At 45.1% G+C, this 26,609-nt stretch overlaps 1 protein-coding gene across 2 annotated transcripts; it reads right to left on the bottom strand.

The window, feature by feature from the left end:
* Positions 1-1,133: 1,133 nt before the first annotated feature.
* Positions 1,134-16,644, bottom strand: LOC110498803 (fructose-bisphosphate aldolase A). Of its 2 annotated transcripts, none has more exons than XM_021575431.2 (7): positions 16,508-16,644; positions 10,889-11,005; positions 5,389-5,655; positions 4,986-5,146; positions 2,391-2,649; positions 1,889-2,088; positions 1,134-1,579 (listed from the first exon to the last, which is right to left on the bottom strand). In XM_021575431.2, the coding sequence occupies exons 2-7, from the start codon at positions 10,998-11,000 to the stop codon at positions 1,487-1,489; spliced, it is 1,092 nt and encodes a 363-aa protein (XP_021431106.2). In that variant the 5' UTR covers positions 11,001-11,005; positions 16,508-16,644; the 3' UTR covers positions 1,134-1,486. The 2 variants fall into 2 exon arrangements, with proteins under 2 accessions (XP_021431106.2, XP_021431107.2); XM_021575432.2 differs by having other exon boundaries at positions 10,889-11,051; positions 16,508-16,616.
* Positions 16,645-26,609: the final 9,965 nt, after the last annotated feature.

Below are 26,609 nucleotides of genomic sequence, written 5' to 3'. Positions count from 1 at the left end.
CGTACAGAGCCCCATTATCAGCAACCATCACTCCTGTGTTCCAATGGCACGTTGTGTTAACTAATCCAAGTTTATCATTTTAAAAGGCTAATTGATCATTAGAAAACCCTTTTGCAATTATGTTAGCACAGCTGAAAACTGCAGTGCTAATTAAAGAAGCAATAAAACTGGCCTTCATTAGACTACTTGAGTATCTGGAGCATCAGCATTTGTAGGTTCGATTACAGGCTCAAAATGGCCAGAAACAAAGACCTTTCTTCTGAAACTCGTCAGTCTATTCTTGTTCTGAGAAATGAAGGCTATTCCATGTGATAAATTGCCAAGAAACTGAAGATTTCTTTGAACGCTGTGTACTACTCCCTTCACAGAACAGCACAAACTGGCCCTAACCAGAATAGAAAGAGGAGTGGGAGGCCCCGGTGCACAACTGAGCAAGAGGACAACTACATTAGTGTCTAGTTTGAGAAACGGGCGCCTCACAAGTCCTCAACTGGCAGCTTAATTAAATAGTACCCGCAAAACACCAGTCTCAACGTCAACAGTGAAGAGGCGACTCCGGGATGCTGGCCTTCTAGGCAGAGTTCCTCTGTCCAGTGTCTGTGTTCTTTTGCCCATCTTAATCTTTTATTTTTATTGGCCAGTCGGAGATATGGCTTTTTCTTTACAACTCTAACACCTCTACCAAGGTTCCGTTCACGTGGTCCTCTGCCACTGACCGGTCGTTCCGGGACCTCAACCACTGCTCCTGTCTTGGTTCATCCTGACCTTCCCGTCAGTTTGTGGTGTAGGCCGATGCTTTAGATGTCGGAGTGGCCATTTCTGCCTACCCTGACCCTGAGCCTGCCTGCCGCCCTGTACCTTTGCCCCACCTATCTGGATTACTGACCCCTGCCTGCCTTGACCTCTCTTTTGCCTGCTCCTGCTGGATTAATAAACTGTCGTTAATTCGACGCTGTCTGCATCTGTGTCTTACCTGAAACATAATACTTGTTTCTATGATAATATTTACCGATATCCAACAGTACATTCCAAATAAATAGGAAGTGATCATTGAGTCGAGCAGGATGTTCAATGATGTAAGGTCAGTTTTCAGAGTTACAATGAAATGCAATAAGGAAGGAAACAAAGTAACACATTGTTGGGTAAAATACTTTATTCCAAGGCTCCAGTACAAACATTACATTAGTTAGGTGTTACAGACTAAGGAATAATGTTGCATGTTGTGTAAAAACATGACGATGGAAATCATTTCACCTTAAGGGAATGGAGGCAGAACTTTAGTTGTTTTGAATCTTCTCTCTGAAGCAAGAGCCCAAAGAAAGGTTTGCGTTGAATTTTCTCCGTATCGATGTATCAAACAAGTGGTGTCGCAGAGGGTCGAGTAGAGACGGCTTTTAGGAGGTACCAGAAACAACATGGCACTCCCCATGGTGGGGGAGGGGGGTGTAGGGAGGGTTGGGAGAGGGATGCTGATGAGTGTCCATGCTTAATAAGCATGGTTGGCCACGAACAGTGAATCTCCAGCAGCGGCGCTGTCTCCAGAAGAAACATACTTGCCTTGGCAGGCCAGGCTGTTGGCCTGTGGAAGGAGGAAAGAAGCACAACATCAACTTGTTTTCAGCTGATATTTTCAAAGTGTGGAATATACTGTACATTGTGACTGCCTACGCATCCATACTATAAACATTCCACTGGGCACACACTGGTTGAATCAACGCTGTTTCCACGTCATTTCAATGAAATTACGTTGAATCAATGTGAAATAGATGTTGATTTGATGTCTGTGCCCAGTGGGATGTGGCCTCTAAACAGCTATAAATAATCACATATAAAATATAAGCAAAATATATTAAAATAAATGGAAAAAAATATATTTGGTTGTTCTTACCAGAGCTCTCTTGATGAACTCCTCCTGGGCAGCCTTGCCGTTCCCGGGCTTGCCACCCCATGCCTTAAGGGCGGATGCCTGGAGGGCACGGCCATAGGAGAAAGTAATGGCCCATGGCCTGTGCAGGGGGCACTGGTTCATGACATTCAGGTTGATGGAGGCTTCCTCCTCAGACTGGCCACCGGACAGGAAGGTGATGCCTGTGGGTGTAGCGGGTAAGGAGAGGGGTTGTTTTATTTTTAAAAACTACTGAAAAAAAGATACATCAACAAATTGTTGTGTCTACATTTGTATGTGAAATATTTAATAACATGCTGTATATAATAATGTAACTGAACACTGTATATGAAAGTACCATAGTCATAGAGGATGAGTTTTTGTGTTTGGGAAAATGTGTGATAACATTGCGTGTGAGTGGGTGAAGCTGGAAGTTTAGAAATGTATAAGTGTATCGTGCTGTACTGTATATTGGGCTGTATTCAGTGTGTTGTCGGCAGCTCACCGGGGACTGCTGGGGGCACGGTACGGCGCAGGGCGGTAATGGTGGCCATGGCGATGTCCTGGTGGGTGTACTTGTGTGAGCAGGAATGTCCAGCAGTGACCATGTTGGGCTTCAGGAGGGTACCCTCCAGGTAGACGTGGTGGTCGGACAGAGCCTTGTACATTGCGGCCAGGACCTTCTCAGTCACGTACTGGGTGCGCTTCAGGTCATGGTCACCGTCGGGGAGGATCTCGGGCTCAACAATGGGGACAATGCCGTGCTAGCAGAGGGCAGAGTTAATGACTACTAAAAGACACTTTTAGCCAACAGAGCATGTTATTGATCATGACAGTTAACAGTCAGAACAGTGGGACCTTAGTGGTGGCTCTTCTATCTTTCCTCTCTATCCCTCTACAGCTATATATTCAATAAAAACAAACAGTGTTTTAAGATTGTGATTTTCCAATGTGTGATTTGTTTTACTAGGATTATGGGACCTACAACAATGAGCAGTCCTGGCTAAATCGATGTCCCTGAACTATGGTTGTGAAGAGATCAGAAATTACTGTTATTTACTTGTCTGATATTTAATTGACATACAGTATCAGTCAAAAGTTGACACACCTACTCATTCAAGGGTTTTTCTTTACTTTTACTATTTTCTACATTGTAGAATAATAGTGAAGACATCAAAACTATGAAATAACACATAGTAGTAGTAGTAGTAACCAAAAAAAAGTGTTGAACAAATCAAAAAAGTGTTAAACAAAATATATTTTTGTTTTTAGATTCTTCAAAGTAGCCAGCCTTTGCCTTGATGACAGCTTTGGACACTCTTGGCATTCTCTCAACCAGCTTTACTTAGAATGCTTTCCCAAAAGGCCTTGAAGGAGTTCCCACATATGCTGAACACTTTTTGGCTGCTTTTCCTTCACTCTGCAGTCCAACTCATCCCAAACTATCTCAATTGGGTTGAGGTCGAGTGAAGGCCAAGTCATCTGATGCAGCACTCCATCACTCTCCTTCTTGGTCAAATAGCCCTTACACAGCCTGGAGGTGTGTTTGGTCATTGTCCTGTTGAAAAACGAATTATAGTCCCACTAAACGCAAACCAGATGGAATGGCGTATCGCTGCAGAAAGTGTGCCTTGAATTCTAAATGAATCACTGACTGTGTAACCAGTAAAGCACCCCCTCACCATCACACCTCCTCCTCCATGCTTTCGCGGTGGGAACTACGTATGCGGAGATAATCCGTTCCCCTACTCTGCGTCTCACAAAGACACAGCGGTTAGAATCAAACATTTCTAATTTGGACTCATCAGGCCACAGGACAGATTTCCACCGGTCTAATGTCCATTTCTCGTGTTTCTTGGCCCAAGCAAATCTCTTCTTATTATTGGTGTCCTTTAGTAGTGGTTTCTTTGCAGCAATCCGACAATGAATGCTTCACGCAGTCTCCTCTGAACAGTTGATGTTAAGATGTGTCTGTTATATGAACTCTGTGAAGCATTTATTTGGGCTGCATTTTCTGAGGCTGGTAACTCTAATGAACTTATCCTCTACAGCAGAGGTAACTCTGGGTCTTCCTTCCCTGTGGCGGTCCTCATGAAAGTCAGTTTCATCATAGCGCTTGATGGTTTTTGCGACTGCACTTGATGAAACTTTCAAAGTTCTTGAAACGATCCATTTTAACTGACCTTCCTGTCTTAAAGTAATGATGGACTGTCATGTCCCTTTGCTTAGTTGAGCTGTTCTTGCCATAATAAGGACTGTATTTTACCAAATAGGGCTATCTTCTGTATACCATCCCTACCTTGTCACAACACAACTGACTGGCTCAAATGCATTAAGAAAATACATTTCCCAAATTCACTTTTATCAAGGCACACCTGTTAATTGAAATGCATTCCAGGTGACTACCTCATGAAGCTGGTTGAGAGAATGCCAAGTGTGAGCAAAGCTGTCATCAAGGCAAAGGGTAGCTACTTCGAAGAATCTCAAATATAAAATATATTTTAATTTGTTTAACACTTTTTTGGTTGCTATATGATTCCATATATGTTATTTCACAGTTTTGATGTCTTCACTATTATTCTATAATGTAGAAAATAGTAAAAATAAAGAAAAACCCTGGAATGAGTAGGTGTGTCCAAACATTTGACTCTATTCATTTATCTTAATATCTCACTGATAGCACTACCCACTGAGCCACCAAGTAAGGCCAGGCACATACCAGAATATCTGCTGTACCTTACTCATGACAAAACATACTGTAGCGTTCATATCTTTAAAATAACTAAAAAGAGTTGCTTGGTTCTGGAACTAACTTTATACACGTTTAATAACACTTAGGTATGTATTTATAATATTTGTAATAATTTATGAAGAATTTATATGCATTTAATACATTTATAATGGCTTATTTCATGGAAGTGAATATAGTGTAACCCACATGTATACAGAGAGTCAATGATTCGAAGGTAACTTATGGCCCATGGGGGAATTGAATACACAAACTTGCAATTGTTGACACTGTGCTTTTTAACTACTTAAGCTAATGATTTAACAAGACCACTGAGGGCTCGAGAGAGGATATTTTCTATGTGATTCTTACCATCTGGCATATGCTGGCATAACGGGCCAGGACATTGCAATTCTCCATGATAGCAAGGCGAGAGGGGGTGGTGGAGGTGATTTTCAGCACACAACGCCACTTGGCGAAGTCGCAACCGTCCTTCTTGTACTGGGCGCAACGCTCATACAGGCCATCCAAACCTGAAGGAGAAAAGGATGGAGGCAGGGACAGAAAAAAGAGATGAGTATGGGAGGGTATTTTGTAAAGGTTTTGCATTGTATGTGTGTATTGTATCTAGGTTGGAATACTATTCAGGCATTTTGTGACTTGATAAACAAATGGGATTGGTTGTATGTTGCATTGATTGCGTGTATGTTGTTGCTGTACTGTATGTATTTAGATTAATTGTGAATCCCATAGATGTTCTATTCTTCCTCTTTACCCTGGGTGGTGGTCTCTCCGTTGGTTCCGGCGAGGGGGACGACACCTTTGTCAACCTTGATGCCTACAACCCAGCCTCTGGACTTGACGTGCTCGGGGAAGGTCTTGCCGGCATCGGTTTTCTGGTACAGGGTCTCGTGGAAGAAGATGACACCACCAATGCAAGGACCGGCGCGCTCGTCAGCGGTGAAGAGCAGCTGACGGTACAGTCTCCTGTTCTCCTCTGTGTTCTCAGTGTTGATGCTCTGGAAGCGCTTGGCAACGCTGCCTGTTGGGTGGAAAGTGAGAGAGGGAGTGAGGATTAGATTCGCAGAATGAAATAGAGCAAACATTGTTATATACATTTTTCAACACGGAAGTCAACACATTGCACATAGAAACACATTTCTGTTGGATAAAAATAGTAAAATATTTAAGAAACAAACCAAAAATATTGGCCAGTTATTGAACATGTGTCCTAATGTGTCTTCTGTTGCATTAAAAGTTACTATGGCCTTTTAGGTTAAGAATCAGTAAAAGCATGACTGGTTGGACTTAATCATTTTTGTGGCTCTGTTGAGAAGGCTTGGAAGCTGTTACATGTTCAGAGCAGAGGGGAGGCCATTTCATTTCTTAGCTGCTTTAAATGAGAAGGCCGATTGTGCAAAAGTGGTGGACCGTCTGGAGATGATACAATAACTTGTTAACCTAAGGTGATTTTTAACCTCCTATTTTTCTTGGAGCAGAAATGTACAAAAACCCTCAGAGGATATTAGATAATGAGTTATGTTGTAAACCAGGCAGTTGATCTGAGAACAGAATGTTGTCGAATCTAAACAGTTTGAACTTAGTGAGTATATTGCAGTGGGGTAGTGCTGCATTTTCTTGTACAGGATTTTGAGTGCTTTGTAGACTGATTTGAGAGGTTTCAGGGATGTCTCACATGCTTGGGACCAGACATGTGAGAATACCTTAACATAGCATGAGTTTCTTATTAACTGGAAATTGGCTAGGCTGGTTTTGATTGTGTTGGTCACGTGTTTTTTTAAGTTGAGTGGGAGGTATTTTAATTCTATGACGGTTTTGATCTTTTGGCCATGTATGAGGATGTCGGGGTAGACTTGCTGCTTTTGTTTGATGGAGAAATATATGGCCACTGTTTTTACCACATTTAGGGTGAGAAAGGAGTCGAGACATTCTGAAACATTCTTCATAACCTCTAAAAGCCTAAGTCGTTGGGGTGGGGGGATCATTTACTTATTTGATTTGGAATTTTAGGACCCCTCTAGGTTGGGCAGGGGGCAATCATACTATGGATCATTTAGCAATTTGATTTAGAATTCTAACACCCCTTTAGGTATAAAAACCGCTAAAACGTTTTTTTGATAAAGTATTGAATTTGGCCTTTACTACTGTAGCCCATAGAAACACAATGAACAATACATTCATAAATGGCAAAAAAGACAGTCCCAAAATAAATGATAAGGAATAAGGTGTCTGTCCTATATCTAGGAGATTTAAGGTAGTATTATTGTTTATTGGAAGCATATTTATCCCCATCTTTTTGTTGGCTCCATTCTTCCATTCATTTGTATGGGCTACCTTCAGATGAGTCCCGTGACACTTGTGAGAGTCGTAGAGCAACACAGACAACACCATCATGTGCGTCATTAGACTCAATCGACTCTTAAGGAAAGACAGATGTTAACTTGGAAGCCACTTGCTCAGCACTCCATGGGTGTGACCGTGTCGTCAGCGTACATCTGGATCTCCACTCCCTGGCACACAAAAGGAAGGTCATTGATGTATAGACTGAATAACAGAGGCCCAAGGATGGACCCCTGGGGCACTCCCATGGGGCACCTCCTTAATGTTGATAGGACATTTTTCCGGAGTCGGCTAGATAGGACTCCATCCAGTCAAGAGTACTTTCCTGGTTTAACCTCTCGCAGAGTTTGGAGAGAAGGACTTTATGGTTGACGTGTCAAATACCTTCCGTAGGTCGAGGAAGACAGCCCCTACCAGGCTTCCTGTATCCAGCTTGGCCTTGATTGTCTCTAGGAGATAGAAATATGCGGTCTCTGTTGAGTGGCTCACCTTAAACCCAAGCTGGATGGGTGAAGGGAGACAGTCCTTGTGTTCAGGTGTGCTGTGAGCTGTTCCAGTACAACTTTTTCAGCAACCTTAGAGATGACCGGGAGTATACTGACAGGCCTGTAGTTGCTCACTTCCTGCTGGTCTCCAGATTTATGTACAGAGGTCACGATGGCGGTCTTCCATGCTTTCGGGAATTAACTTTTTTGCATTGAAAAGTTTATGGTCTGGGTAAATCTGGGTAAATGGGGTGGCTAGGTTGTCTCTGTCATTCTTTTAAAATACGGTATCAAGACCATACACATCCTTTGCTTTAGACTTTGAAAGTGAGAAGAGGACTTTCTTGACCTTTTCCTCTTTGGTGGACTCCAAATAAGAAATGGTCCAATAAGACCTCTCCTGTCTCAGCCTCCTGTATTTCTGCTGAAGTAGTTTGTGTCGGGGGGCTAAGGTCAGTCTGTTATATCTGGAGTATTTCTCCTGTCTTATCTGGTGTCCTGTGTGAATTTAAGTATGCTCTTTCTTTCTCTCTGAGGACCTGAGCCCTAGGACCATGCCTCAGGACTACCTGGCATGATGACTCCTTGCTGTCCCCAGTCCACCCTGCCGTGCTGCTTCTCCAGTTTCAACTGTTCTGCCTGCGGCTATGGGACCTGTTCACTGGACGTGCTACCTGTCCCAGACCTGCTGTTTTCAACTTTCTAGAGACAGCAGGAGCGGTAGAGATACTCTGAATGATTGGCTATAAAAAGCCAACTAACATTTACTCCTGACCTGTTGCACCCTCTACAACCACTGTGATTATTATTATTTGACCCTGCTGGTCATTTATGAACATTTGAACATCTTGGCCATGGTCTGTTATCTCCACCCAGAAGAGAACTGGCCACCCCTCATAGCCTGGTATCTCTCGAGGTTTCTTCCTAAGTTCTGGCCATTCTAGGGAGTTTTTCCTAGCCACTGTGCTTCTACACCTGCATTGCTTGCTGTTTGGGTTTTTAGGCTGGGTTTCTGTACAGCACTTTGAGATATCAGCTGATGTAAGAAGGGCTTTATAAATACATTTGATTTTAAATGGTATGGCTATTGTTGCTGCGGATAATGGATAGGACTCTTGGTGTGAACATTTGGCCCAGCTCTAGGACTGAGTCAATAAATTAGTCATTAAAGGTGGTTGACTGAGCTGTTGTCTTGAAGCTTTCCATTGACTTTCAGTTGTAGTTCACCAGACTTGGCATGACACTTCCCAGTGAGTTTGTTAATATTTTTCCATATGACCTTGCTGTTCCATTTTTTCCTCATTGATGATATTGAGAAAGAAATTGGCTTTGGCTTTCCTGAGGCTCATTATCACTTAGTTTCTCAATCCTTTATAGACTAGTCAACATCTAGGCCAGATATTAGAGACCGTTTCAGAGCAGCATCTCTCATCTTCATAAGTTGTCATAGTGTAATTGAACCAGGGTAGGCCTTGTTTTTGTTAGGTTTGTGAGGCACCTGCTTAGTGAACTTGATGAGAATCTGGATTTTGGCCATTAGTTTATTAGAGTCAATTTACAGATTGACACGAGAGGTTACATCAATCTATTTGGTTTGCTCTATCTGGTTTGCCCAACGTATCACTGGGGGCACACTGACTTCCCTCCAGGATACTTACAGCACCCGATGTACAGGAAGGCCAAAAAGATCATCAAGGACATCAACCACCGGAGCCACGGCCTGTTCACACCGTTATCAGCCAGAAGGCAAGGTCAGTACAGGTGCATCAAAGCTGGGACTGAGAGACTGAAAAACAGCTTCTATCTCAAGGCCATCAGACTGTTAAATAGCCATCACTAACCGGCTGCTACCTGATTATCAACCCTGCACCTATGAGGCTGCTGCCCTATATACTGTACATAGGTATGGAATCACTGGCCACTTTAATAATGGAGTCAATCACCAGCCTCCAGAGTGGTACAGCGGTCTAAGGCACTGCATCACAGTGCTAGCTGCGTCACTTCAGATCCTGGTTCGATTCTGAGCTGTGTCGGAGCTGACCTCGACCAGGAGACCCATAAGGCGGCTGACAATTGGCCCAGCTTCGTCTGGGTTAGGGGAGGGTTTGGTCGGCTGGGATGTCCTCGTCCCATTGCGCTCTAGCGACTCCTGTGGCGGGCCGGGCACATGCACGCTGACACAGTCGCCAGGTGTATGTGTTTCCTCTGACAGTTTGGTGCGGCTGGCCTCCCGGTTAAGCGAGCATTGTGTCAAGAAGCAGAGTGCCTTGATGGGGTTGTGTTTCGGGGGATGCACGGCTCTCGACCTTCGCCTCTCCCGAGTCCGTATGGGAGTTGCAGCGATGGGACAAGACTGTAACTACAAATTGGATATCATGAAATTGCAGCGAAAAAGGGGGTAAAAAATCCAATATATATATATATATACAATTTATGGAACACTAGTCACTTTAATAATGTTTACATACTGCTTTACTCATCTCATATGTATATACTGTATTGTATTATACTGTATTTTAGTCAATGCCACTCCGACATTACTCATCCTAATATTTATATATTTTTTAATTCCATTATTTGACTTTTAGATTTGTGCGCATTGTTATGAATTGTTAGATACTACTGCACTGTTGGAGCTAGGAACAAAAGCATTTCACTATTCCCGAAATAACATCTGCAAAAAAATAATAAAATGTGTATGTGACCTATTGTCACACCCTGATCTGTTTCACCTGTCCTCGTTATTGTCTCCACCCCCTCCAGGTGTAGCTTGTTTTCCCCAGTGTATGTATCCCTGTGTTTCCTGTCTCCCTGTACCAGTGTATGTATCCCTGTGTTTCCTGTCTCCCTGTACCAGTGTATTTATCCCTGTGTTTCTTGTCTCGCTGTGCCAGTTTGTCTTGTATGTTTCCAAGTCAACCAGTGGTCTTCCCCCATTCTCCTGATTTTTACACTCTCCTTTTTCTAGTCATGCTTCGAAAACTGATTTTGACCCTTGCCTGTTTCTGGACTTTGTATCCACCTGCCTGACCATTCTGCCTTCCTTGACCACGATCCTGTCTGCCACTCTGTACCTCCTGGACTCTGATCTGGTTTTGACCTTTTTTCCTGTCCACGACCATTCTCTTGCCTACCTCTTTGGAATAATAAACATTGTAAGACTCCAACCATCTGCCTCCTGTGTTTGCATTTCGGTCTGTTTTATTTGATCTTCAAATTACTCCAGGTCTCTGTTTGGGATGCAAGATATGTTTGTTTTGTTTTTTTACTTTTTGGTTCTAATGGGATGTTTTGGAGAAGTTATAAGGTGAAAAAACAACGCTATTGGGACAATGTTGCTCTGATTATGAGTATGTCTCTGCATGTGTGACTTTTCATTCTATAGTGTGCCTGTGTGGGCAACCAAGATTTTATCCACGCTTTGCATACCAGTAGACTCATCAGCGGCGAGGATTCCCTTGCCCTTGGCGACGATCTTGTGAGCAATGTCACTAAGCTCCTTCTTCTGGTCAGGAGTGAGGAAGGGGAATGCGTGAGGCATCTTGACTAAAGGAAGGGAAAAGGCAGGAGACACTGGTTAACAGGACGTGTTCTGAGGAGAGAAAGAGGGCTTGAGATACACAAAAGTGCATACAGACAGATAAGTAGCAGATATTTGGTTGTCCCCCCCCCCACCTCATGGGCATTTGACAATTTTATAACAAATGTCATGCAAGTCTACACATTTTGCCATGGGGTGGAGTCTCTTTGCAGTTTGAAAGCCAATTTCCTTTATTTAACTAGGCAAGTCAGTTAAGAACAAATTCTTATTTTCAATGAAGGCCTAGGAAGAGTGGGTTAACTGGGTTAACTGCCTTGTTCAAGGGCAGAACGACAGATTTTTACATTGTCAGCTTAGGGGATTCGATCTTGCAACATTTCAGTTACTAGTCCAGCGTTCTAACCACTAGGCTACCCTGCCTCCCCAATTAAAGAGTATGTAAGCGGGGTTGGGGTGGCGAGGTTCCCCTTACACTGTAAAGAGCTTTGGGTGTCTAGAAGAGTGCCATGGAAGGCCAGACAATTTTTATTGTTGAATGTTTTATTATCTTCCATGGCTTTAAGAGCTTTGTGCAGAGATGGAAACTTGTGCAAAACACCAAAAAGGTGGACTGCAAGGCTATGAAAAGTTAAATAAGTAAAGGTCTATAGTAAGTGCCTAGGTGCCAAATATAGTAGCAGGGTCAAAGCTTTCATCTTAAATCAGCAAAAAAATCAGATATACTCCAAAAAAAATAGAATTTATGAACATTTCTGTGAAACTTTGTAATTGTGGATAAATAAATGACTTGGAATTTGAAGAAAAACATCTAAACACAAGATGTGCCAATCTGTGTGTCTAAACGCCATTTTTAAACTAGTGCTGATATGGGAGTAAACCTATTTTGGGACAAATATCATGATATTTAAGTTTTAATAAGATGTCCCATTAACATTTTGCATTTATAACGGTTGGTTTTATATGTCTAATCAATGACCAAACCATTGATGGATCGATAGATAAAAGAAAGGCATGTCTCTCGTCTGCCCCTGCAAGCCGGTCGCCTCATCACACTCCCTCATCTGATTGGTCGAGTAGGCGGGCCATCTGACTTTGTGGCTGTGGTAACTAGTGACGACTGTTCATTTGGATGATTGTCTGTGTGTCTTTTTGAATGTTTCTCTTCATGTCAGTATGTCTGTCTATCTTCCTCTCTTGTAATATGAAAGCTTAACATGCCCATATTATTTTTCTGTTTCTCTGTCTGTCTGTAGGTCTGTTTGAGAGTTCTGTGTAGCTGTGGTTGTCTGTCTGTATGTCTGTCCATTTGAGAGTGCTGTGTAACTGTTGTTGTTAAGCTCTGGTATCTGTTGCAGCAGCTGCCCCCACAGCCATGACAGGCATTTATTTATTTAAACTTTATTTAACCAGGTAGGCCAGTTGAGAACAAGTTTTCATTTACAACTGCGAACTGGCCAAGATAAAGCAAAGCAGTGCGACAAAAACAACAACACAGAGTTACACATAAACAAACAGTCAATAACACAAAATAAAAGAAAAATAGAAAAATCTATGTACAATGTGTGCAAATGTAGGGAGGTATTTAGGCCCTAGAGGTGAAATAAAACCAATTTAGCATTAATACGGGAGTGATAGATGTGCAGATGATGATGTGCAAGTAGAGATACTGGGGTGCAAAAGGGTAAGTAATAATATGGGAATGAGGTAGTCGGGTGTGCTACAGTTGAAGTCGGAAGTTTACATACACCTTAGCCAAATACATTTAAACTCAGTTTTTCACAATTCCTGACATTTAATCCCAGTAAAAATTCCCTGTCTTAGGTCAGTTAGGGGCACCACTTTATTTTAAGAATGTGAAATGTCAGAATAATAGCAGAGAGAATGATTTATTTCAGCTTTTATTTCTTTCATCACATTCCCAGTGGGTCAGAAGTTTACACTCAATTAGTATTTGGTAGCATTGCCTTTAAATTGTTTAACTTGGGTCAAACATTTTGGGTAGCCTTCCACAAGCTTCCCACAATAAGTTGGGTGAATTTTGGCCCACTCCTCCTGACAGAGCTGGTGTAACTGAGTCAGGTTTGTGGGCCTCCTTGCTCGCACACACTTTTTCAGTTCTGCCCACACATTTTCTATAGCATTGAGGGCAGGGCTTTGTGATGGCCACTCCAATACCTTGAATGTGTTGTCCTTAGTGGCAACTTCCTTGCTGAGCTGCCTTTCAGGTTATGTCGATATAGATACTTTGTACCTGTTTCCTCCAGCATCTTCACAAGGTCCTTTGCTGTTGTTCTGGGATTGATTTACACTGTTCTCACCAAAGTACGTTCATCTCTAGGTCTCCTTCCTGAGTGGTATAATGGCTACGTGGTCCAATGGTGTTTATACCTGCGTACTGTTGTTTGTACAGATGAACGTAGTACCTACAGGCATTTGGAAATTGCTCCCAAGGATGAACCAGACTTGTGGAGGTCTTCAATTTTTCTTCTGAGGTCTTGGCTGATTTCTTTTGAGGCACTGACTTTGAAGGTAGGCCTTGAAATACATCCACAGGAACACCTCCAATTGGCTCAAATGATGTCAATTAGCCTTTCAGAAGCTTCTAAAGCCATGACATAATTTTCTGGAATTTCCCAAGCTGTTTAAAGGCACAGTCAACTTAGTGTATGTAAACTTCTGACCCAATGGAATTGTGATACAGTGAATTATAAGTGAAATAATCTGTCGGTAAACAATTTTTGGAATTTTCTTATTTTGTCATGTACAAAGTAGATGTCCTAACCGACTTGACAAAACTATAGAAATTTGTGGAGTGGTTTGAAAAACGAGTTTTAATGACTCCAACCTAAGTGTATGTAAACTTCCGACTTCAACTGTATTTACAGATTGGCTGTGTATAGGTACAGTGATCGGTAAACTGCTCTGACAACAGATGCTTAAATTTAGAGAGGGAGATACAGGACTCCAGCTTCAGAGATTTTTGCAATTCGTTCCAGCCATTGGCAGCAGAGAACTGGAAAGAAAGGCGGACAAAGCATGTGTTGGCTTTGGGGGTGACAGTGAAATATACCTGCTGGAGCGCGTGCTACGGGTGGGTGTTGCTATGGCGACCAGTGAGCTGAGATAAGGTGGGGCTTTACCTAGCAAGGACTTATAGATGACCCGGAGCCAGTGGGTTTAGCGACAGATATGTAGTGAGGGCCAGCCAACGAGAGTATACAGGTCGTAGTGGTGGGTAGTATGTGGTGCTTTGGTGACAAAACAAATGGCACTGTGATAGACTGCATCCAATTTGCTGAGTAGAGTGTTGGAGGCTATTTTGTAAATGACATCGCCGAAGTCAAGGATCGGTAGGATAGTCAGTTGTACGTGGGTATGTTTTGCTGCGTGAAGGAGGCTTTGTTGAGAAATAGGAAGACAATTCTAGATTTAATATTGGATTGGAGACGCTTAATGTGAGTCTGGAAGGAGAGTTTACAGTCTAACCAGACACGTAGGTATTTGTGGTTGTCCACATATTCTAGGTCAGAACCGTCCAGAGTAGTGATGCTAGTCGGGCGCGAGGGTGCGGGCAGCAATCGGTTGAAGACCATGCATTTCGATGTACTAGCATTTAATAGCAGTTGGAGGCTAGGGAAGGAGTGTTGTATGGTGTTGAAGCTTGTTTGGAGGTTTGTTAGCACAGTGTCCAAAGAAGGGCCAGATGTATACAGAATGGTGTCGTCTGCGTAGAGGTGGATCAGAGATTCTCCAGCAGCAAGAGCGACATCATTGATGTATACAGAGAAAAGAGTCGGCCCGAGAATTGAAACCTGTGGCACCCCCATAGAGACTGCCAGAGGTCCAGACAACAGGCCCTCCGATTTGACACACTGAACTCTATCTGAGTAGTAGTTGGTGAACCAGTCGAGACAGTCATTTGACAGTCATTTGAGAAGCCAAAGCTGTTGAGTCTGCCGATAAGAATGCGATGATTGACAGAGTCAAAAGCCTTGGCCAGGTTGATGAAGACGCTGCACAGTACTTTGAGCGTGGCTGAGGTGCACAAATGACTAGCTCGGAAACCAGATTGCATAGTGGGGAAGGTACGGTGGGATTCGAAATGGTCGGTGATCTGTTTATTAACTTGGCTTTCGAAGACCTTAGACCTTAGGCAGGGCAGGATGGATATAGGTCTATAACAGTTTGGGTCTAGAGTGTCTCCCCCTTTTGAAGAGGGGGATGACCGCGGCAGCTTTCCAAGCTTTCCAATCTTTGGGGATCTCAGACGATACAAAAGAGAGGTTGAATAGGCTGGTAATAGGGGTTGCAACAATTTCGGCGGATAATTTTAGAAAGAGAGGGTACAGATTGTCTAGCCCAGCTGATTTGTAGGGATCCAGATTGTGTATTTCTTTCAGACCATCAGCTGTCTGGATTTGGGTGAAGGAGAAGTGGGGGGGGGGGGGGGGGGGGGGGCAAGTTGCTGCAGGGGGTGCTGAGACGTTGGCCGGGGTTGGGGTAGCCAGGTGGAAAGCGTAGCCAGCCGTGGAAAAATGATTATTGAAATGATCTATTATCATAGATTTATCGGTGGTGACAGTGTTTCCTATCCTCAGTGCAGTGGGCAGCTGGGAGGAGGTGCTCTTATTCTCCATGGACTTTACAGTGTCCCAAAGCTTTTTGGAATTGGTTCTACAGGAAGCAAGTTTCTGTTTGAAAAAGATAGCCTTAGCTTTCCTAACTGCCTGAGTATATTGGTTCCTGACTTCCCTGAAAAGTTGCATATCGGGATGAATGACCTTTTTGATTTTCTAGTCTCTCTCAACCCTGACCTTTCCTTTGGGTCCTCCCTTCCCCTCCACACTACCCCTCCATTATCCAAACCCCGTCTTGTTACAGTACCAATCAATCCAAGAGGTTAAACCAAATAGAAACCTTGAAACATATGTAGGTGTAAAAAGTACTGTGTGTGCAGGCCCCTCCAGATGCTAACTCAGTGTGGTGGTTTCAGAACTAAGACCAATAAACTTTGATTTGATTTGACAGAGCTATATAGAGAACTCATTCTGTGCAGTATTTGTAGTACAGTACAGTTAATAAGTACAGGATAGGCTAAGTTAAAAGTGTACAGCGTGAGCAAAAGCTATAAGTGAGTCGTTGTCTCCACTTTTTGGTCTAAGGAGGCTAGCGTAAAGCAATGAAGCAATGATACCAAATGCAGCAAAGCAACATTATGGTATGCTAACTTGAGTGAGCATTTAAGAGATGAATCTTGTATGAATGTTTTGAGCATAGAGATGTGTCTAATGCATAATCATTTTGTTAGCATTGATGCATCATTGATTGTATAATAACGACAATGCTGCTGAAGATTCTACTTCTAGTCTCACAGAAGATCCTCTTTCAATTAGATATCACACTCATACTGCATGAGCATTATATTAAAGTATAAAGTACAATCAACCAGAGCCTCAATAACATTTTATATCCTTTTTACTTATTAAGATATGATTTGATTCCTTTACCTTTGAGGGTTGTAGGAGAGCTGGGAGAAGAGAGGAGAGAAGATCCGACTAAAGTTTGCGACAACCTCCTGGCCTGCCACTATTTATCCTCCCAGTGTGACCTCTCATATGTCAGCTGCCTGGCTAAAATAAGAACAGCACGCAACCAGAGAAGGGCGATGACTTACAAAAAACGTAGTAACGCAGCTAAGCATCCCATGTTATCGCGGAAAGGGCAAAGAGTGATTTGATGGGTGACAGGAATGAGATAGTGAGCAGGAGAGAAGGATGGGGAGGAGAACAGATAAGAGTTGGTGCACATAGTAATAGAAATATAATATGATATATGCCATTTAGTAGACACTTTTATCCAAAGCAACTTACAGTAGTGCATGCACACATTTCAATATGGTTCATCCCAGTGAGAATCAAACCCATGATCATTAAGTTGCAAGAGCCATGCTCATTAAATTGCAAGAACCATGCTCTACCAACTAGCCACACAGGACCACATAGGAGTAAAAAGAGGGGAATACGAAGCAACATCTATGGAAGAGCTTAAAAGCTTAATATTATATATCTGTCTATGTAACAAATGTTCAACTGAGATGATTATAAAACATTAGAAAGGGCTCATACGTGCTTATGACATGTTAAAACTACATCGTAATGCATTATACCTGTTGACTTTGAGTAATGTGTTGCCAAGGTTTATTTTCTGCATCTTTTCAAAAGATGGAAACCACACGTAGGAATGATCCTGCCACAGTTTGAATCGGGATTGATTCTACTTTGGTACTGCCTATTCAAATTAGATTCCTTTTGATGGGTTAGGACTTTTACCCTGTTATGTAGAAACTAACACTTTTCAGCATGATATCATTGATAAGCATCAATCTGGTATAATTTTGCAAAAAGATAAGCCTCAAGGAACATAACGCTTATGCAAATACTTTGAATTCAATGGGAGGGAGATTAGCCTCACAATATTGACCCCTAGAGACATGATGCCTAAGTTAAGACATTGCATTTGTCACCCTGATGTGTTTCACCTGTCTTTGTGCTTGTCTCCACCCACCTCCAGGTGTCGTCCATCTTTCCCATGATCTCCTGTGTATTTATACCTGTGTTCTCTGTTGGTCCGTTGCCAGTTCATTTTGTTTGTTCGTCAACCAGCATTTTGTGTCTCAGCTCCTGCTTTTTCTAGTCTCTCTTTTCTTGTCCTCCCGCTTTTGACCCTTGCCTGTCCTGACTCTGAGCCCACCTGCCTGACCACTCACTTTCTCTCTCAATTCAATTCGATTCAAAGGGTCTTTATTGGCATGGGAAATATATGTTTACATTGCCAAAGCAAGTGAAATAGATAATAAATGAACAGTAAAGACATTTCAAATGTCATAGTATGTCAATCTATATACAGTGTTGTAACAATGTGCAAATAGTTAAACTACAAAAGGGGAAATAAATAAATATGGGTTGTAGTTACAATGATGCTTGTTCTTCTCTGGTTGCCCTTTTCTTGTGGCAATAGGCCACAAATCTTGCTTCTATGATTGTACAATGTGGTATTTCACCAAATCGATAAAATTTGATTTGTTTTCTAATTCTTTGTGGGTCTGTGTAATCTGATGGAAATATGCGTCTCTCATTTGGACATACATTTGGCAGGAGGTTAGGAAGTGCAGCTCAGTTTCCACCTTGCTTTGTGGGCAGTGTGCACATAGCCTGTCTTACTTGAGCAGCATGTCTGCCTACGGCGGCCTTTCTCAATAGCAAGGCCATGCTCCCTGAGTTTGCACATAGTCAAAGCTTTCCATCATTTTGGGTCACAGTGGTCAGAGAGAGAGAGACAACTATGTCTCTCTCTCTCAATTCAATTCAATGGGCTTTATTGGCATGAGAAATATACTGTATGTTAACATTGCCAAAGGAAGTGAAATAAACAATCACAAATTAACAGTTAACTTCAAACACGTAAAAGTTTCAAATGACAAAGATGTCTGAAATGTTAAATTATTAACTATGTACAAAAACAAACACAAAAACAAGTGTATTGGTCTGTAGCCTATAAATGAAGATAAAATTGCTCACAGACAAATTCAACTATTAGTACCTTTCACTAGCGCCTGCTCAACAAGCTAACGTGCGTGCAAGAGCATGTGCTGTCTGTATAAAAAGTAGAAGTACAAATGGAAAGGGAAATTAAATAAACAGATACATATATGTCTTGGTTTAATTTCCTTTGGTGTTTGTTTTATCACAAAAGGTCACACATTTTGCTGCGATAATTGCACACTGTGGTGTTTCACCTAACAAACGACAGGTTGTGATGATTGGCAACAGTACCTCTTCCACACTGACTCTTAAGACAGGGCCCCCAGGGGTGTGCCCTCAGTCCTCTGATGTACTCCCTGTTCACCCATGACTGCGTGATTTAGCATGACACAAACTCCATCGTCAAGTTTTCTGACGGCACCACGGTTGTAGGCCTGATAACCAACAACGACAAGTCAGCCTATAGGGAGGAGTGAACTGTCATTGTGGTGTCATGACAACAACCTCAAGACAACAACCTTGACTTCAGGAAGCAGAGGAGGGGACATGACCGATCCACATCAACGGGACTACAGTAGAGAAAGTTACAAGTTTTAAATTCCTAGGCGTCCACATCACAGAGGACTTGTCATGGACCAACAACATCACCACTCTTGTCAAGACTATGCTCACTGAGTCTGTACATTGTACATTTTTTCCTCAGTTTTCTATCAGTCACTGTGGTCAGATAGTCTGTCACTGTGTACTCTCTGTTTACAGCCAAATAGCATTTAAGTTTAGATTTTGTTTTCCCAAGTGCTGTCGTGAGGCTTTGTTGGTTTGGCAGTGGTTTGTGAAGTTCCGGTGTAAATATAACGAGATGTGCAGTAATTAGGTAAAACTCCAATTTGGCTCTCGCTCAAGACACTGTGTTCAATAAGGGAGTTTAAAAGTCTAGAATGTATAATACTACAAAGTACCTTCCCCAGGTTACTGTTCACACAGACGCCTCTGTAATTGTGGGGTTCAAATGTATCTCCAATCTTAAAGATAGGGGTTATGAGTCTCATGGAAATAACCTACATTCAATGTTGGAATTAATAATTTTAAGATAGCCAAATGGAATTTTTCAGAACTGTGTTTAATCATATTGGTTAAGATTCAATCTGTAACGATTCTCTTCTTGTGAAGTAGAGGCGGACCAAAGCGCAGCGTGGTGGTTGTTCATTGTATTTTATTCACGACACTATACATGAACAAACTAACGAAAAAAACAAGAAACGTGAGAACTCAAAACCTAATACAGCCTATCTGGTGAATACTACACAAAGACAGGAACAATCACCCACAAACACACAGTGAAACCCAGGCTACCTAAGTATGATTCTCAATCAGAGACAACTAATGACACCTGCCTCTGATTGAGAACCATACTAGGCCGAAAACATAGAACTGCCCCAAAACATAGAAAAACAAACATAGACTGCCCACCCAACTCACGCCCTGACCATACTAAATAAATACAAAAACAAAGGAAATAGAGGTCAGAACGTGACAGTACCCCCCCCCAAAGGTGCGGACTCCGGCCGCAAAACCTTGACCTATAGGGGAGGGTCTGGGTGGGCGTCTGTCCGCGGTGGCGGCTCTGGCGCGGGACGCGGACCCCACTTCGCCATTGTCTCAGTCCGCCTTATTGTCCGCCTCCGTGGCTTACTCACCATGCCCACCCCTCTCAATGACCCCACTGGACAGAGGGGCTGCTTGGGACAGAGGGGCAGCTTCTCGGGACAGAGGGACAGCTGCTCGGGACAGAGGGACAGCTGCTCGGGACAGAGGGACAGCTGCTCGGGACAGAGGGACAGCTGCTCGGGACAGAGGGACAGCTGCTCCGGGCGGAGGGGCTCTAGCGGCCCCTGGCTGACTGGCGGCACTGGCGGCCCCTGGCTGACTGGCGGCCCCTGGCTGACTGGCGGCACTGGCGGCCCCTGGTTGACTGGCGGCGCTGGCGCTGGGCTGACTGGCGGCACTGGCGGCCCCTGGCTGACGGGCGGCACTGGCGGCCCCTGGCTGACGGGCGGCACTGGCGGCTCCTGGCTGACGGGCGGCATTGGCGGCTCCTGGCAGACGGGCGGCACTGGCGGCGCTGGGCAGACGGGCGGCACTGGCGGCGCTGGGCAGACGGGCGGCGCTGGGCAGACGGGCGGCACTGGCGGCGCTGGGCAGACGGGAAGCTCTGGCAGAGGCGCCGGGCAGACGGGAAGCTCCGGCAGAGGCGCCGGACAGGCGGGAGGCTCCGGCAGAGGCGCCGGACAGGCGGGAGGCTCCGGCAGAGGCGCCGGACAGGCGGGAGGCTCCGGCAGAGGCGCCGGACAGGCGGGAGGCTCCGGCAGAGGCGCCGGACAGGCGGGAGGCTCCGGCAGAGGCGCCGGACAGACGGGAGGCTCCGGCAGAGGCGCCGGACAGACGGGAGACTCCGGCAGCGCTGGAGAGGAGGAAGGCTCTGGTAGCGCCGGAGAGGCGGGAGACTCCGGCAGCGCTGGAGAGGAGGAAGGCTCTGGACGGATGGGCCGGAGAGACAGCCTGGTACGGGGAGCTGCCACCGGAGGGCTGGGGTGTGGAGGTGGTGACGGATAGACCGGGCCGTGCAGGCGCACTGGAGATCTTGAGCACCGAGCCTGCCCAACCTTACCCGGTTGAATGGTCCCGGTCGCCCTGCCAGTGCGGCGAGGTGGAATAGCCCGCACTGGGCTATGCAGGCGAACCGGGGACACCGTGCGCAAGGCTGGTGCCATGTAAGCCGGCCCAAGGAGACGCACTGGAGACCAGATGCGTAGAGCCGGCTTCATGGCACTTGGCTCGATGCCCACTCTAGCCCGGCCGATACGCGGAGCTGGAATGTACCGCACCGGGCTGTGCACCCGCACTGGGGACACCGTGCGCTCCACAGCATAACACGGTGCCTGCCCGGTCTCTCTAGCCCCCCGGTAACCACAGGAAGTTGGCTCAGGTCTCCTACCTGGCGTAGCCATACTCCCTGTTAGCCCCCCCCCCCCAAGAAATTTTTGGGGCTGACTCCCGGGCTTCCATCCACGACGCCGCGCTGCCTCCTCATACCAGCGCCTCTCCGCTTTCGCCGCCTCCAGTTCTTCTTTGGGACGGCGATATTCTCCTGGCTGAGCCCAGGGTCCTCTTCCGTCTAATTCGTCCTCCCATGTCCATACCTCCTCGCGCTGCTCCTGCTGCTGCTTTTTCCTTTGCCCATTACCACACCGCTTGGTCCTGTTGTGGTGGGTGATTCTGTAACGATTCTCTTCTTGTGAAGTAGAGGCGGACCAAAGCGCAGCGTGGTGGTTGTTCATTGTATTTTATTCACGACACTATACATGAACAAACTAACGAAAAAAACAAGAAACGTGAGAACTCAAAACCTAATACAGCCTATCTGGTGAATACTACACAAAGACAGGAACAATCACCCACAAACACACAGTGAAACCCAGGCTACCTAAGTATGATTCTCAATCAGAGACAACTAATGACACCTGCCTCTGATTGAGAACCATACTAGGCCGAAAACATAGAACTGCCCCAAAACATAGAAAAACAAACATAGACTGCCCACCCAACTCACGCCCTGACCATACTAAATAAATACAAAAACAAAGGAAATAGAGGTCAGAACGTGACACAATCAGGACTACAGGATTTTCTGGCTATGTTTCCATCCAATTGGTGACAGATTTTCATGCAAATATTCTAAAATCCACATGAAGAAAATATGTCAATTTTCTCACTAGTGGTGTGTTTCCGCCAAACAGACTTGTTGCGGATAAAAATCACTGCGTGATGATGTAGTAAACACAAAATGTACTTAAACATTTAAATTCAAAGTGTTTTTATTGCATTTTCAGCTCTACCAATACTTTTGTCACAAAAACGTTTGTGTTAAATAGCAAATGTGTCACGGTCGTTGGAATAACTGGACCAAGGCGTAGAGTTACACATGTTTAATTAAATGAAACTCACAGAAAACAATAAAGCGCAAAACGAAACGTGAAGCTATGCAGTGCTCACAAGAAACAATACATAAACAAGATCCCACAAACAACAGCTGGGAAAAGGCTGCCTAAATATGATCCCCAATCAGAGACAACGACAGACAGCTGCCTCTGATTGGGAACCATACCAGACCAACATAGAAACAAAAAACTAGAATGCCCACCCTAATCACACCCTGACCTAACCAAAGATAAATAAAATTATCTCTAAGGTCAGGGCATGGCAGTACCCCCCAGCCACCTACCCTAAAGGTGCGGACTCCGGCCGTGAAACCTGACTCTATAAGGGAGGGTCAGGGTGGGCATCCAGCCTCGGTGGCGGCTCCGGTGCGGGACGTCGACCCCGCTCCGCTCGCGGATCCGCCAGCTTAGGTGGTGACTCTGGTGCGGGGATCGTCGCCAGAGACTGTCGTGGAAATTTCCTCTATCTGGACCGTGGATCGTCACCGGAGGAATCGGGCCGTGAATCATCGCCGGAGGAACCGAACCGTGGATCGTCATCGGAAGTTCCGGACTGTGGATCGTTGCCGGGGACTCCGGACCGTAGATTGTCGACGGGGAACCGGACCGTAGATCATCACTGGAGGCTTCGAGCCATGGATCATCACTGGAGCCTCCGTGCCATAGATCATTACTGGAGGCTTCGTGCCATGGATCATCACTGGAGGCTTCTTGCCATGGATCATCACTGGAGCCTCCGTGCCATAGATCATCACTGGAGGCTTCGGGCCATGGATCATCACTGGAGGCTTTGGGCCATGGATCATCACTGGAGGCTTCGGGCCATGGATCATCACTGGAGGCTTTGGGCCATGGATCATCACTGGAGGCTTCGGGCCATGGATCATCACTGGCACAACGCGTCCTGGACAAATGACCATCTTTGCACGGCAAGTGCGGGGAGCTGACACAGGACACATTGGGCTGTGAAGGCGCACTGGAGACACAGTGCGTAGAGCCGGCGCAGGATGTACTGGACCGTGGAGGTGCACTGGAGGTCTAGAGAATAGAGCTGGCACAACGCGTCCTGGACAAATGACCACCTTCGCACGGCATGTGCGTGGAGCTGGCACAGGACACACTGTGCGGGCTGTGAAGGCGCACTGGGGACACAGTGCGTAGAGCCGGCGCAGGATGTACTGGACCCTGGAGGCGTACTGGAGACCAGGAGCGCTGAGCCGGCACAACCCGTCCTGGACAGATACCCACTTTAGCACGAGAAGTGCGGGGAGCTGGCACAGAACGCACCGGGCTGTGGAGGCGCACTGGAGACACGGTGCGTAGAACCTGAAAACATGGCACCTGAACGTTGACCAACTCCACACGGTGAGTACAGGGAGTTGGTTCTGGTTCCCACCTTGGCTCCTCCAACCACACCGTGTGGCCCCTCCCAAATATTTTTTTTGAGGCTGCATCTCGGGCTTCCATCGTGGCCATGAACCCCGGTGTCATCGTTGTTGCTCCCTCGCTGCCTCGTCTGCTCCCACGGAAGGCGATCCTTTCCGGCCAGGATTTCCTCCCACGTCCAGGATCCCTTCCCGTCCAATATATCCTCCCACGTCCAGAATATCTGCTCCTGCTGTGGTGGGATCTTCTGTCACGGTCGTTGGAATAACTGGACCAAGGCGCAGCGTGCGTAGAGTTACACGTGTTTATTTAAATGAAACTCACAGAAGACAATAAAGCGCAAAACGAAACGTGAAGCTATGCAGTGCTCACAAGCAACAATACATAAACAAGATCCCACAAACAACAGGTTGGAAAAGGCTGCCTAAATATGATCCCCAATCAGAGACAATGATAGACAGCTGCCTCTGATTGGGAACCATACCAGACCAACATAGAAACAAAAAACTAGAATGCCCACCCTAATCACACCCTGACCTAACCAAATAGAGAAATAAAAGGAGCTCTAAAGTCAGGACGTGACAAAATGTGTCTACTCTGGACTTGGCATGTGCGCTCTAGTCAACAGCTTTCAGATACAGTGCGGGTAGGCTGGTCTACATGATGAGATTATTATGGATAAGAGCGAGTATATTTTATTTGTCAAATGGCAGTCAACCATCGATCATGATGTCACCAGAATCAGACCCTCGATATGTATTGGAAAGGAACATCAAGATCACCTTGCACTTTCACCACCCTGTGTTTTTTTTATTACATGTGTAGCCTAATAAACTGCAAGGTTTCCCAATTGGCAGTGGGAGGACCACACACCACATCATCAAATGACTAAGTGCCCTTTGATAGAATGGTTATTTTATCAATATTTGCGCATAAAGGCATTTCCACTGCCATTTCTGAAATAATACATTTTACAGACACAAAAAGATCCCACCTTGTCTAGCGTATATATTTTTTGCGATATTTGGAAAGATCACCAGCAAATGTTCTGTTTCCATCAGGCCTGTCATTAGATTTTTATCCTACATGTACTCAGGGTTGGGTAGGTTACTTTCTAAATGTAATCCATTACAGTTACTAGTTAACGGTCCAAAATTGTAGTCAGTAATGTAACTTTTGGATTACCCAAACTCAATAACGTAATCTGATTACATTCAGTTACTTTTAGATTGCTTTCCCCTTAAGTGGCTTTAGAAGGGAATTCTCTTTGATTATAATCACAGCCATATATATTCCCCCCCAAGCAGACACATCGATGGCTCTGAACAAACTTTATTTGACTCTATGCAAACTGGAATCCATATATCAGGAGGCTGCATTCATTGTAGCTGGGGATTTTAACAAGGCTAATCTGAAAACAAGACTCCCTAAATTGTATCAGCATATCGATTGCGCAACCAGGGCTGGAAAAACCTTGGATCATTGCTATTCTAACTTCCGCGACGCATATAAGGCCCTGCCCCGCTCTCCTTTCGGAAAAGCGGACCACGACTCCATTTTGTTGATCCCTGCCTACAGACAGAAACTAAAACAAGAAGCTCCCGCGCTGAGGTCTGTTCAACGCTGGTCCGACCAATCTGATTCCACACTCCAAGACTGCTTCCATCACGTGGACTGGGATATGTTTTGTATTGCGTCAGACAACAACATTGACGAATACGCTGATTCGGTGAGCGAGTTCATTAGAACGTGCGTTGAAGATGTCGTTCCCATAGCAATGATTAAAACATTCCCAAACCAGAAACCGTGGATTGATGGCAGCATTCGCGTGAAACTGAAAGCGCGAACCACTGCTTTTAATCAGGGCAAGGTGACCGGAAACATGACCGAATACAAACAGTGTAACTATTCCCTCCGCAAGGCAATCAAACAAGCTAAGCGGCAGTATAGAGTCAAAGTAGAATCTCAATTCAACGGCTCAGACACAAGAGGTATGTGGCAGGGTCTACAGTCAATCACGGATTACAAAAAGAAAACCAGCCCCGTCACGGACCAGGATGTCTTGCTCCCAGGCAGACTAAATAACTTTTTTGCCCGCTTTGAGGACAATACAGTGCCACTGACACGGCCCGCAACCAAAACATGCAGACTCTCCTTCACTGCAGCCGACGTGAGGAAAACATTTAATGTGTCAACCCTCGCAAGGCTACAGGCCCAGACGACATCCCCAGCCGCGCCCTCAGAGCATGCGCAGACCAGCTGGCTGGTGTGTTTACGGACATATTCAATCAATCCCTATCCCAGTCTGTTATTCCCACATGCTTCAAGAGGGCCACCATTGTTCCTGTTCCCAAGAAAGCTAAGGTAACTGAGCTAAACGACTACCGCCCCGTAGCACTCACTTCCGTCATCATGAAGTGCTTTGAGAGACTAGTCAAGGACCATATCACATCCACCCTACCTGACACCCTAGACCCACTCCAATTTGCTTACCGCCCAAATAGGTCCACAGACGATGCAATCTCAACCACACTGCACACTGCCCTAACCCATCTGGACAAGAGGAATACCTATGTGAGAATGCTGTTCATCGACTACAGCTCAGCATTTAACACCATAGTGCCCTCCAAGCTCGTCCTGGGTCGTCCTCGTCCTCGTCCACCCTGGGTCTCGACCCCGCCCTG

This window comes from Oncorhynchus mykiss, chromosome 20 (genome assembly GCF_013265735.2).
Source record: "Oncorhynchus mykiss isolate Arlee chromosome 20, USDA_OmykA_1.1, whole genome shotgun sequence".
NCBI classification, from domain to species: domain Eukaryota; kingdom Metazoa; phylum Chordata; class Actinopteri; order Salmoniformes; family Salmonidae; genus Oncorhynchus; species Oncorhynchus mykiss.
The sequence above is the reverse complement of the archived record's forward strand: the minus strand, read 5'-3'. Positions and strand labels throughout refer to the sequence as shown.

What these genes read in the sequence shown, in the direction of transcription:
- LOC110498803 (XM_021575431.2), bottom strand. Translation starts at nt 11,000, where the DNA reads ATGCCTCACGCATTCCCCTTCCTCACTCCTGACCAGAAGAAGGAGCTT. An exon ending in CGGAGAGACCACCACCCAGG is followed by an intron (nt 5,147 to 5,388) that starts GTAAAGAGGAAG and finishes TTTCTCCTTCAG; the next exon opens with GTTTGGATGGCCTGTATGAG. An exon ending in ATGCCAGCATATGCCAGATG is followed by an intron (nt 2,650 to 4,985) that starts GTAAGAATCACA and finishes GCCCTCTGCTAG; the next exon opens with CACGGCATTGTCCCCATTGT.